We start from the raw sequence: 13330 nt of genomic DNA on the forward strand, positions 1-13330 counted from the left end.
GGAATTGGACCATTTCCCTGAATGTATGAAACGCACGCGGTTACTTCTGGGGTGAGCTCTATCCTCCTATCCAAACCACTTTAAGTCTGAGAGATTTTTTAACTTGGATCAATAAAAATATGCCTAGTTTGCGTTAATTAAACCTTTAACGTGAGCTAAACAGGGGCAGCGCAAGAGTGGAGGTGGTTGCTGGATTTTCTGATACTTTTAAAGCCAAATCCGTTCATTTTCCGCTTTTCGGGAAGGGTAGGCCGTGGGACGAAAAGTGAAATCCTGGCCCCGCCCATGGCCTTTATGAGAACTAGATACGCCCATTCATTCTTTGTATGAATATGCTACTGGCCTTGTGATTAGTCGGTTACATAGACTTTACGTCAACGTCATTAAGAGTTATGCTTATGACTTCAGCATTTTACTATCGTTTTCGTCGTGATGGTTATCATTAGTGTGACTATTTTTCAAATAATGAAATAGTTAAACCAGACACTATTAGAGATATCTATGTGCAGTCCTTGGTTTTTGCTTGGAAAAACGGTTTGTCATTTCTTTTCAATGGCAGGTGGTCATTTTATTAATATCTATCTTTCTAGCATAATCTTTTCGCAAATTGAAGTAATCCCGGATTCTATTTCTTTAAAAACGAACTACACCGCCCCGCCCCCTCTGCTACAGTACTCATAGTAAATCATTCTATGGAATATTCAGTTCAAAAATGGTTTGCTGTGTGTTTTGTGTATTTTTTCTGGCCGCGCATTATTTCCTTTTATAGCCGGACTACTTTTCGTTTATTTCCTTAAGTCCTAAAATCGGCGAAACTTCCTTTCGTCTTTAATGAACCGCGCGGATCGGACTCTTTGGTAGCTGTTGTATGTATAAGCGTGAATCAAGAAGCCATTGATGAGGAGAAGTTACCCTTGCACGGCGCGCAGTGGATCAATCCAGCGTCATGGGAAGACTAATTCAACCATTTTACTCCATTGAACTCCTCTCTTTCCCATTTTAATTCCGCTTCGTTGAGTGTAGTCCAGTAAATGATTGTGCATTACACTCCCTGTATCAGCATAAACTCGAGATACACGAGGTTGAAGTATTATTTCTCGGTTACTACAGGGTGGGTTGAATGAATGTTTCTGTTGAATGTCCTGGAGTAAACCGAAGATCATAATAGAAATAGCATTTTTACCCTGCTCAGACACGAAGAAATCGCTTTTAAAAAGAAGATTATATAGTAGGAATGTAAAAAATGTAAGTAAAAAAGTTTTAAAGTAATCGTAGCGAGTGCTGTCACAAGAAGACAACAACAAAATATTGTACCTATAAATGCGGTTCTTCGAATGAGACTATTATTTTTCTTTAAACGGCTGTAGGGTTGGTGATGATTTGATGTTAACCGATATAGCATTCCAATTTTGACGCGGTAATTTGGTTGGAGTTTCTATAAATATTGAAGGAGTTGAGGTAAATAAATGGTGCGCGCTTGAGGAATTTGAAGGTCAGGATTAGATGGAAGAATATCGGGGTAACTTTTTTTCGGGGGATAAATGGTTCGCATGGGAATGGAGGAGCCTGGTTTAGGAATATGTAGAAAAATGATCGTAGGAAGTATGAATTAGTTATGAATAAGTAGTTTATGAATTATTCTAATGAAGGGATCTTTCTAATCAACCTACTAGTTATGCAATTATACACATTTTTGTGGCCCACAGGAGTGTCTACTTCACTCACGCGTTGCGGCTTATTGACGGTTGGCTTAGTCGTTCACGATGGTATTCCATTTTGAACCTCTTTCTTAAGATACCTAGATTGAAACACGTTCATGTTACGCTAATTATACCGACTTTTACCCACTCATATTCAAGAAATGATTGCCCCTTGCCCTAAAAATTGTTCTGGGAACCGTTGCGATTAATTTTCGCCTCCCATGCCGACCTTAAGCTGAGCTATCTAAGCCAAGGGAACGGTCGAAGTAATCGGTGAAGTAACATCTGGGAGAGCCCCAGTTCTTGTTTTGTGCCCTCGCCGTACTCAGGCACATTCCTAGCGACTCCTCAAACAGTGCGATGGGAAGGTCACCCTTGAGTCTTTAAGCAAGCATGAGGTCTAGCTGGAGGAGCGGCAGAGGGAAAAATTTAAGGAGCTCTCTTCCAGCCTCATGGCGAGGACCAATTTATTGACAAACGAGATATTTTTGTCCTGCAGACTTTTCTCGCCCTAGTCCCCATTCCCTTGTCCTCCCTCGTTACCAGCCACCACTTTGTGCATCGGGTTTTCACTTGCGCTATGGGACTTGAAGTTTTTGGTTTTCGCTCGAAGTAGAAAAAGTCTGAAGATACCGAAAAACATCTCCAATTTATTTGTTTTGGGCGATCTTCTTAATGAAGGAACTAGGCAATATGGCACATATTCCCTTTCTTCCCCCTATTGGGAAGTGGACAACCATAGAAATTCCTCCTGGAACTTGATGATGTGAATGTCAATTGGGTTTTTGCGGAAAGAATTTGGACCAAGAAGTGGTCGTACACGATCGTTGTCATTATTTCTCAAGAGTTATGCGGAGAGCTCTCCGAGGACATTGTCCCCGAACATATGGAAGAAATTCCGACGCATGTTACCTGTGGGCATGATTTTTCGTTCACTCTCGGTACCAAAATTGCTATGATCACAAAAGAAGATATTTCTCTGTTCAGTGACTGGCCCCACCAGTGTTTGGTACGCTGATGTTCTCGACTGCCGATAATAGAGAGTGATCATCTATTAGATAACCGTGGGTAATGAAGGAGACCTTGAAATGTGTATTTGTTTTTATGTACCTACTTATGGCTCGAATTATTTTCCTGTTTCGCATCTTGAAGAAGATTGAATGAAATTAGTTTCAGTACTCGAGACTATTTTTCACTGAGCAGGGGTAGGAGTTCTTGCTTATCCTTGCGGTTGGATGAAATCATCTATAATGCAGAGGCAGTAAAGTCATATCCTATCGAAGAAGACTAACAATTTCACTTTATTCCCACTTATTTAACATATTACCGCTTGTATTTTGAGTTTTATTACAGAAATTGAAGAAGAACATTTATTTCGCAAAGTTAGTTGACCGTGACCATTTGGATAATAGTAAAGACTTAATGACGCTAATGATAATATGAGTTATTTGAACGTTGATCTCTCAGGAATTTTTATGTTAAGGCGTAGCTTTTGGATCCAAAAAGTGATTCTTTATTTTACTCGGGTTCTGTCGAGTTCAATGCACTGTGGATTGTATTGTGACGAAACTATTGTCAATAATTATAATATTGAAGCGAACCCTGCGGGGGAACTTGTCTCCGATTAGTCAAATTAGTATGGTCTCTGAAGCGACTCCTCTCGTTCGTTAAACATTTTTTCTCGCGGCTCGTAAACTCTTGAGACATTTTGTCTTTAGTGAGAATTGTAAGGTTGCGCAAAATCTCTCAAGGCTCTTTTCCCTGAAGTGAGTCTTGCATCCATTAAAGCGAGAAAATGCTTTCTGAAGTTTTTTGCACCCTTTTAATCAATATTGTTGCCTTGTTTATTTCCAAACGGGCCGAATTGCTACTGAAAAATGACCCACATTGGTGAGTTCTCTCCTTCGTTGAGTGACTTATGAAGACGCATTACTCTCGCTCTACAGTCGTATTTCATCATTTTTCGTGGCGTATTACTCCTTTGAAACTTTTTATATCAAGTTGACGTGTTCACGGTATTAATTTAAATACTTTATCGGCATTTGACCGTTGTATTTTATCATATGTGTTATTATCACCTCTGATAAATTACTTGGGAAATGTTCATATTTCAGAGAAAGACATATTAAGAAGAGTACAATCTATTTTTTTTAATCTCCCAGAGAAAAACTTAAGGTTTGGATGAAATAATGCGTAACTTAAAATGTACGGCCGATGGGGGAGTGTTGCGTCTCTTACAAATATTTAAACCTTTGCAATCTTCCAATCGTCATCAGCCATCAATAGTAAAGTATTGGCGGTATAAGTAGGAATGCCATAGTGAAAGTATGAAAAAAAAATGGCAGTGTTGGGACATCTGCATAAGAAAAAGGCTCCTTGATGGACCTGTTGCCTGTGATGCGAATCAGAAACTTCCATGGAGAGTGGCTTGGAATGGTGAAAGTAGGGTGCAAATGCTCTCCTGCCAGTTTTGCAGTTAAATTTGCATTGCGTTTCTAAAAAATGTGCGGAAATGCGAGTCTGACTTTGAGAAATTGTGAGCAACGCCACTGTAAAATTCTTTCAATGTCGAGTTTAGAGAAAAAAACTAAAATAAAAATTTGATTGGATACCGTGCCAAACAAGAAATAAGTGTAAAAAAATGTAAGTCGGTTGCTTCCGTAAGAAGACTTTCATTAGCAATTTTAAACACTGTTATTGCCCAAATTCAGACTGTAACGTCGCTCACGAGACGTTATCGCGCCTGTCAGGACACTTCAGGAATATTCGTCAAATTCAGTTAGTCGATTTCAGCCCTTCGAGTTTGTCTCTCTCTCTCTCTCTCTCTCTGTACCTCTCGCTCGCACTTTAGCTGATAGTGCTCAGCAATAATTAATTTAAGATGAATAATGGCAGAAAGGGGGCAAACTTAACCTAATGATGGGTTAACTCATTTTTAATTAGGGCACTAAATGACATTTAATATTTATGTATTCAAAAAGTATGTAACACCTGACGGAATGTAACTGATATGCCATGCCTAAGCGCATTGTCCATTAAACTAATTCATACCGCAGTACTCATGTTATTCTTAATTCTCCTCATTTCGGGGGAGGCCCTTCTGAAGAAATTATATTTCTCGAAGTTTTACTCTTGCTTACTCTTCTTTTTTGGGAGAGATCTTATTACGGTGTTGTAGAGGTAAACATTGACCAGTGTACGACCTTGATAAGGGCTAATATAATGTTTTAAAGCTCAAAGTTGTTTGATGAGAGCGGTGAATGCAAGCAATCGCAAATGGCATTCGAAATCTTTCCCGGATATCCTCTGCACAAGGAGATGAAAGTACCAGGAATGACTTTCTAGGAAAGTTGCAAAATAGGTTTGGAAACATTTCCCCGCATTTTTACGTATGCTAGACTTGTGCGTAGGTTGCCTCGAATTCACGCACATTCGGATTCTGAATTTTCTCTGTGATAACCGGTTTCCACCGCGTAGCCCTTTACTTTCCTTCGCAATGATGCCCTAGTTCACGGTGGAAAGTTCTTGACCTAACTGCGCCAATCGACCCGTCCCTGTCTTGGCGTACTTCGGTTCCAGTTTTGCTTCGACTCTTCTTCTCTCTTTATCTTCTTCCCTCTCTCTCTCAGCATCAGCGGAAGAAATTTCTTCGCACGATTGCAAGAGCAAGGAAAGTAGAACTAGAAATAACGACGGTTGCGCGTGACGCACAGACAGTGGTCGTGGTAACGCCCGTTAAGGCTGACGAGGAAATGTACTCGCGGTCGAGTTACCACCGTTAACGACCTCCGATTCGTCGTCGAGAAACTACGATTCGCAAGTGAACATAAACACTCGCCCATGGTATGCGTGCATACCTAGCAACCGAATAGAGAGAGGTCTTTGGCCGTGTTCCTTTTTACTTGAAAATGATACTGTGTGGTGCATATTTAAAAAATAAAACCGGAGGAGATAAATTTCGACCCTTTTTTGTGTTCGGTGAAGGAGAATTTGGGTCATTTCTCAGGTAAATAATGTGAACAGTATACTCTGCGGTTTTTATTGTATCTGCTATAATTTGTGGAGCATTTTAATCATGGTAGTTGCGGTGTTAAATAGTTTTCTTTAGTATTTTGACAGGAATAATTTGCCTCCAATTTCTCACCTGTTTGATTACTAAATTGGATCCTTTTTAGCAAATGAGGGAAGAAATATTTTATAATGATCAACGAAGATATCGTATTGCCCACAAATTTTATTGTTATAGCTTACTACACGTATTTCGATCGTTACGCAATATTCATCAGGTACTATTGTAATATTACTGTAACAAGCTATTATAATGAAATTTGTGGGCTATACCTACGATATCTGCGTAGATCATTAGATAAGTTGTTCCACAACATCTCTCCGCAAAAAGTTGACTTTATTTCAAAAATATTTTATTGGAAAATAAAAACAGAGTACGACATATTACATGTCGTTTTATCATATTGACGATACAATTATTCTAAGAAATGATGAAGACGCTTAATAAGGATGTAATCTGCTGGTAGTAGGTCGCTTCTCCGGATTCCTAGCTTATTGCCTTCTGTCTTTTATATTAATCCCTCTATGATCGAGAGGTAAGCGAAAACATCAGATGTTGGCTAGATTTTCTCATTTATAAACTAGTGCTCTACTATGTAATTTACTTTTAATGTATATCAAAGGCTATTGAGTATTAATTCATTGCATTCGCTAAAAAAATTAACGTGTTTCCTACAATTTCTTTCCGTAAACCGAGAAATATTGACAGAAAATTTAAATACTCAAATATTCCCTGACATGTTCCTCGGACACGGAATAGCATGCTTCGAGTGTTTGAATCAGTAGCGTAACCAGGTATATCGTTCGGGGGGAGGGGGGATCCAAAAACAAGGTTTTTTGAAAAACAAGGTACTAATTAGAGGGTTTAAACTAATATGAACACTTTTCATGATCGAAAAAACTTCATTTGCAAAATAAATATTTTGTAAATTTATGAGTCAAGCATTCATTTTAATATTTTGTTTTCTTTAATGAAGGAAAATAATTTTGTTTTTATATTTGTGGGGAGGCCCGGACCCCCCGGACACCTCCCTGGCTACGCCACTGGTTTGAATGCATTGTTATCTTTCTGTAGAGTGACCGTTTGGTTGGAGTAATTTTTTGTACTTAAAATGTGGCCTTATTTGAGATTTTACTCCTAAAATACGAGACAATGTTCAAACTAGTTCAAAGCCACTCACTTTTACTATTCTTCATCCTTAATTAATGGCTTCCACTGTCTTGTAAGATTTCGAATGATCGTAATATTTATGATATTAATCTATCATAAAAATAGATTTGGGAATGCTTCAGGTTATCAGTTTGTGTATAATCGTATTTCACTTCGCACTTGCCAGGTATATTTTTCCCTCATATATTTTTGAATGCTTTTGGCTGCTGATCGAAGGGTCCTGAGTTTCAATCCTGGGTGTAGCATTTGGGCCCCCAAAATTAAATCCTCAGAAGTGTGAGGTGATCCAGGGAAAGGGACTGGCCCCTGTGTGATAATGGCACGCCTGTAGTTAAGTTGGGCGAGCTCTACCCCCACCCATCCAAACAAAAATTCGGGTTGAATCGCTGAGTGAGAGTGAGTGATTATCTGGACTGAGCTTTTTTAACTCCAAAATGTATGCTTTAAAATCGATATTTACCCTTTGTATTCATTCATTTCATTCTTTACTGTCAATACTGACCTTCACCCCTTGGATGTCATTTCAGTAAATCAGGCTTTTAAACTGATTTTAATATATATGTCTTTTTTCGCCTGTCTTACCTTTATTTCTTATTGTTGATGAACACTATTGCTGGCACTTCCGTTCACGTAATTTTAGTTCCTGATCAAGAGAATCGCATTCATCCTACATTAAGAAATACAAGTTTGTATTTTTATTCATTTCTGTTGTTCATTCTTAATAGTACACTGCACACCTCATTATTAACATCTAGTCATTTTATTACCGACTACGAAAGAATGATAAGGTTATAATATTCAATGGACAGTAATTATTTAAAAAAATAATAAACATTTATAATTTTGTAGGACGGATGATGTATTTACGGATCCCTAATGGTAATTTTGATCCACAGGTCGGTTAATGCGTATTCCCTTGCCCGCAGTTTATTAGCTTGTAAGGTTATGCTTGTCTTTAGCGCTCCATAAAGGAGGTAGTATGCATAATAGAAAGTGCGGAAGTCTCTATTAGTGAGCTGGAGAATAGGGTGATTAGTTACCAAGGCCTCTTTGTTATCAAATATTTAGTCTAAATTATATTAGACTAACAAAAACATAGTATACTATTACGAAGTCACTTATGATTTTGCATTCACTGATTGCCTCTAAATATTTCCACTTTAATTCTAATTAGGTGATATAATAAATATTTGATTTTTCTATTAAGGAACGAAAAACTCTATGCAGGAAATATCTTTTGTCTGGTAGGGAAATAGTTTGAGTACATAATCAGTATATGAAAATCTTGTTCGCTGTCGGCATTTTACGTTGCGTCGACGTCACAGGTCACCAATAATTGTCATAGGCTGTTATACCAGTGAAAAAGCATTGAGCTATCCCTAACAGTTGTCGCATGGGAAGGTTAAATCTGCCATCGCGGGATTGATGTGATGCATAAAACTTGTCCTTGAAGGTTTGCAAAAAAGAGCCTGATCGCAGTGACGTAGCGAGAAACGTTTTCTTCGGCGTGGCTCAACATACATGCGTATCGAACCTTGAGAATATTGTTCACGGTTGGTTTTGATTGAGTGAAAAAATGCTTACCCAAAGTCACTATCGAAAAAAAAATATCTTTGAAACAATTAAAGCTACCCTACAGTGGTTTATTATTTTTATTCATGACCATAATTAAATGATTGGTAGACATTATCTTTTGAGGAAAGTGGCCGTAATGATCTTCGTAAATCATTGCAAATAGAAACTTACTTGCAATTTTTCAATTAAAATTTTATTTACTCTAATTTGCGATTGTTTGTGGAGCATTGATTGTAAGGATTAATTTGTAATATGTTAAATTCCACCAGATTAGGCCTGAATCAACTTTCTTTGTACGTAATGATCTCCTTTGTAACTGTGATTGATGGATAGCGAATGGAAATTACGCGAACGGTACGATTATTATCAAGAAGAGTATAGAAAACGCCGACATAAATATATGTACACTCATCCCACAAACTCATTACCCCGTGGTTTGTTCATATTTTCATGAAATTGAACTCGTCATATCCTTAAGTTTTTGCTCATAAACATTGTTTAAGCTTTCCCTTAGGCTCCAGATTAACTCATGTAGTTCCTCTTAAAATCTATATGGATTGCGGTCATATAGTGGGTTGGGCGCTTGGCCATTTACCGAAGAGTACTGAGTATCAAATCCCTGCTGAAGACTAATTATAAGTACACTTATTGAAATTAACGCAACGAACGGAGGCGACCCTCTTTCCCTGAATGTGTGAAATTCGCCCCCCTGTGGCTTAGGTCGGGGTGAGCTCTATTTTACCCTATTCAAACCAGCCTTCGGGTTGAAGCTTTAGTGGATGCGGCTCCAAATAAATCTCACTCCCCGGTTGAAAGATTAAGGAACGCTCACAAACGGTGAAGCCGCAAAATTGATTATCTTTAATTCTTGCTTCCGTAAACAGGCGCAAACACGTTTTTAGTAGAAAATTCAGCTTTGGGGTCACACTTGACGTTGACGGCCGCCAGCAATCATCCCCCACTAATTGGAGTTTCTCATGAAAAATATTTTGCAAAATGTAAATGTCCCAAAATTTGTCGTCAGAACACCAATAGAGTGAATTGTTTCAGGCTTAATCTGGTGGAATTCAAGCATATTAGAGAATTTGATATTTTCTGGCAAATTTCCATCGGTACTAAAATTTTACTTCACGACCAGTTTCAGTGTATTTTGTACTTAATGCAGAAATATTAAAATGGTGGCGAAGTAAAATGAAGTATTTGTGGAAAATTGCCAGCAACTTTTAATTTACTAGCATAGTGGTACCAGTTCAGAATCGAGACTCGATAGCGTATGAATATAGATCGGCCCATCCAAGGGGACTGCATAGAATAGGCCCAATTCCATCCCATAGAAGGCTGGTTTCTGTAGCCACTTCGGTCGAATTTTAATCTGTTTGCAAAAAAGTCAGCAGCGCGTTGATGAGGGCAATGCGATCCATTTTTATCCTATATTTTGCAATATAATGTTCATAATTGCGAGGAATGGTATTGAAAAGTAATGACTTGGATAGATCACGTCAACTTGTATATGAATTTCGGTTGGCACCCCAAAATATACCTTATTTCCCCGCGAAACTCGGATCCATTTGTCTGTCAGCGGCACGAGTGGCGACTTTTGTAAACCCATTTTAATGCGCGGTGGTTGACAACACATTTAGCGGCCGACTTGAGGATCCTCTTTTGTAATGCTCAAGGACCCATCCTTACAATTAGTGAAATTGGAGGATTTTTGGCTTAGAGTCTGTTAGTGAAAAAAATGTTGAACGAGGTCATAGATGAAGGGAGCGTGTCCTCACCACCAGCTTGGGCATCCGTCTGCACAGCTGCAGGATCCTCCATGTGCCCGCGGTGTTTGTGTCGATGGCGTCCTTGAGTTTGGCCTCGAGCCGGAGCGTGGCGGCGCAGTGAAAGACCACGGAGGTGTTGGCCAGAAGGGTCCGCTCCTCATCCTCTGCGATGCCCAGCCCGTTGGCGCCGCCCTCGCCCTCCGGCGGGTTGATGTCGCCCGAGATGGCCGACACCTTCGCCTCCGACCCCGGTCTCTCCTTGCGCACGCGCTCGAACAGCTGTGCCGTAAAGACAATGGGGCGAAAGTTTAGTAATACTGAAAAAAAGAAACGGTCGTTGAGTTTCATAACCACTTAAAAACCGCGATGACATGTGCTTTTTTTCATCGAGGGCGACTTCGGCGGGTTCAACGGAAATGGGTGAAAGTGAAGCGGATTCGGAGGTGGGGAGTAAAAATAGCGCAATTTTTTGGGAGAGATGGTTTTTTTCTTTTTGCAGCTATTTGGTAGATATTTTTTAAATTACTAATACCTCATAATAAAACGCATAATTTGGCTTTGAGAACCCATTCCTACGCCAGAAACTCAGGGATTCCGAGAATAACATGTTGCTCTATCACGGAGGATGAAAATACCTGTGAAAATTTTAACTCGTAGTAATTTCCGCAATTTTCACGGAAATTAGTTTCACCCCAAGTCCTCTTCAAATAAACCAACCATCTGCTACCGCCTTGGTTTTACCTCTTTAGCTCTAGTGTCTGCGTACAATAGCTAGTGCGCCAAGGCTATTGTACTCAATCCATGTGTTGCGTATTGTCCAAGGGTATTCGCCTGATCAAGCGAATGAAATTCTTGCCTTGAGTAGAAGTGAGCGATGAGGGATTAGATTAGAACAATTGTGCCCCTCAAGTATGCGTAAGGGTGTCTTACGACATTACGTCATAAGCATAGTGTGTTAGTAACCAGACTATATACAGTGTAAAATGTAATGTTGACAGGTCGAATGTAGGTTGTTATTATGAAATTTATTGACAAACGGAATGTGTAAACCACACGTAGGTGAGTATGATCACTTAATTCTGAAGATGCGCCGCGCCGTCAGAAGGTATCCCAGTTTCCGATGGGGAGCCATGGGTTGGCGAGAGTTGTTGAAGTTATTGGGGTGTTAAACGAGAAGGCAAAAAGTGTAAAATCTGTTGGGGATTTTAGAAATAAGTTAGAAGAAATTGATTTTCTTTGAAAAGGGGAGATATTTGATCTTCGACTACAGGTTGAAGGTCCGAAGGAAAAAGTGACAACGACATTTTCATATCATTGAAGGAAAATAGTGGTGGGAGATATTTTTAGCGATGATTACTTGGGGAAATAAGTAGGTAAATGTTTAAACTAAGCCACAGAATACCCTGTGCGCGATTTTGGTGACTTTCACTCATTTTAGCTTTGACTTACGGATTATAAAATAATAATTCTATCCACAATAATAATAATCATGATAATAATAAAACTCACGATTATTACAAGAAACGGGAAAATGAACACTGTATAGTCCTATAGGGTAGGCAAACGATTTTTAGACACCAACAACGCGCCCACAGAAGTAAATCTGGTTGAAAACCGTCCCAGTGAGTCGCACAGTCACAGAAAAGTCAGAATATTTGGCAGTACTTCAATGGAGTACTCTGTGGCCTGCCGCTAAAGTGTGTGGGGCTGTATGTTTGAACATCATCTATCAGGATACATGGAGTGTGGGAGTAGAGAGTAATTATGAGATATGGGAGATGCGGTTCACATTTTATATTTCCGAAACACATTACCTCTGAATTCACTTGCTTCTACCATAGTAAATAATTTCAAGCTATTTGTTGCATGCGTATTGTAACATCAGTCGGCATATTCTAAATCATGCGAAAAGGATCGAGGCGATTTAATTTTCAGTGTGAAATGAGTGTTCAGAATCACGGTATTCACTTTCAATTTCGAAGCAGTCGTGCCTAACCGTCACCTCGTGACTTTTGAATCAGCCAATCGAACCCATTGGTGGCTAGCGAAAGGAATTGGATGACGGGATTGTGATTTTTGTCTCTGAAATTCCGGATGTTTCCAAATCTACTTCCTTGAACTAGGAAATGCCTGAAGATTTGGGATTAATTTTCTGTCTTAATCCGTAGTATAATTATTTGACCATATAAAATCGGTATAGGTTAATGCAACATTTTTGTGCCCAGTGATTAAGGTGTTTAACGATTTAATCATCAGAATTTCATCAAGACCATGGTCTTGAACTTAAGATTGATGCAGCTATTAGCATAAATTACGAGTATCCAGAGTTGCTGGAACATAGTTTGTGCCAACTATGTGACCTTGATGTAAACACGACAGGATAATGTGTGTGATCATTTCTGTCGGAGAAACCCCTTGAGTGAGAATTAAATGTTGAGAATCAAATGTTGTTTTACTTCGTGTACCTACTGTTGGCAATGCCCACTGAGTTAATTTTTTTCAAAACCTTTAGTCTCCATTACGCATGTATCTACAATTGATCGTCTGAGGTAAGGAATACTTTATGTTCAAAGTTACGAAGAGAATAAAACACAGAGACTAGCTAACGAACATTAATTGATTATTAAGCATCATTAACCATGAAGCCTCATTATTTTCATCTCTTACGCAATTAGCGATGACAGAAATGCTTGTACCGGTTGAAAATCGCACGGTCATTCCTATTGATATCGCTGCCGATGTGGTGTTTATTTTTCCGTCCAAAATTTGCATTTAGTGATGAGAGTTAATGACTATGTTGCAGATTCCGCACGTTGTACATGATATTTTTTTTAGAAAAACTTTGCCCTTAAAAATTTAGGTGAATCGTTATTGGACAGCATTAGGTATCGTTGTAGACGCCTCTCCTTGCTAATTGTATATATTTTATATATATTTATTTATACAATTAGCAAGGTATATCCATGCGCTATGAGAAGAATACTATCGCGATGATCAGGCGCACAGGTGGAATGGGATGATCTTTTAGCGTTCTCCATTTTCCTTAA

General features: G+C 39.0%; 1 protein-coding gene across 1 annotated transcript in view; it reads right to left on the minus strand.

Moving 5' to 3' along the window:
• Positions 1-13330, minus strand: part of LOC124163046 (putative fatty acyl-CoA reductase CG5065) — a 34434-nt gene that overhangs the window by 8652 nt on the left and 12452 nt on the right. The window contains exon 2 of the mRNA XM_046539831.1: positions 10293-10562. Within this exon, the coding sequence (XP_046395787.1) occupies positions 10293-10562 (270 nt within the window). The remainder of the gene's footprint in view (positions 1-10292; positions 10563-13330) is intronic.

The sequence above is a fragment of the Ischnura elegans genome, chromosome 1 (genome assembly GCF_921293095.1).
Source record: "Ischnura elegans chromosome 1, ioIscEleg1.1, whole genome shotgun sequence".
NCBI classification, from domain to species: domain Eukaryota; kingdom Metazoa; phylum Arthropoda; class Insecta; order Odonata; family Coenagrionidae; genus Ischnura; species Ischnura elegans.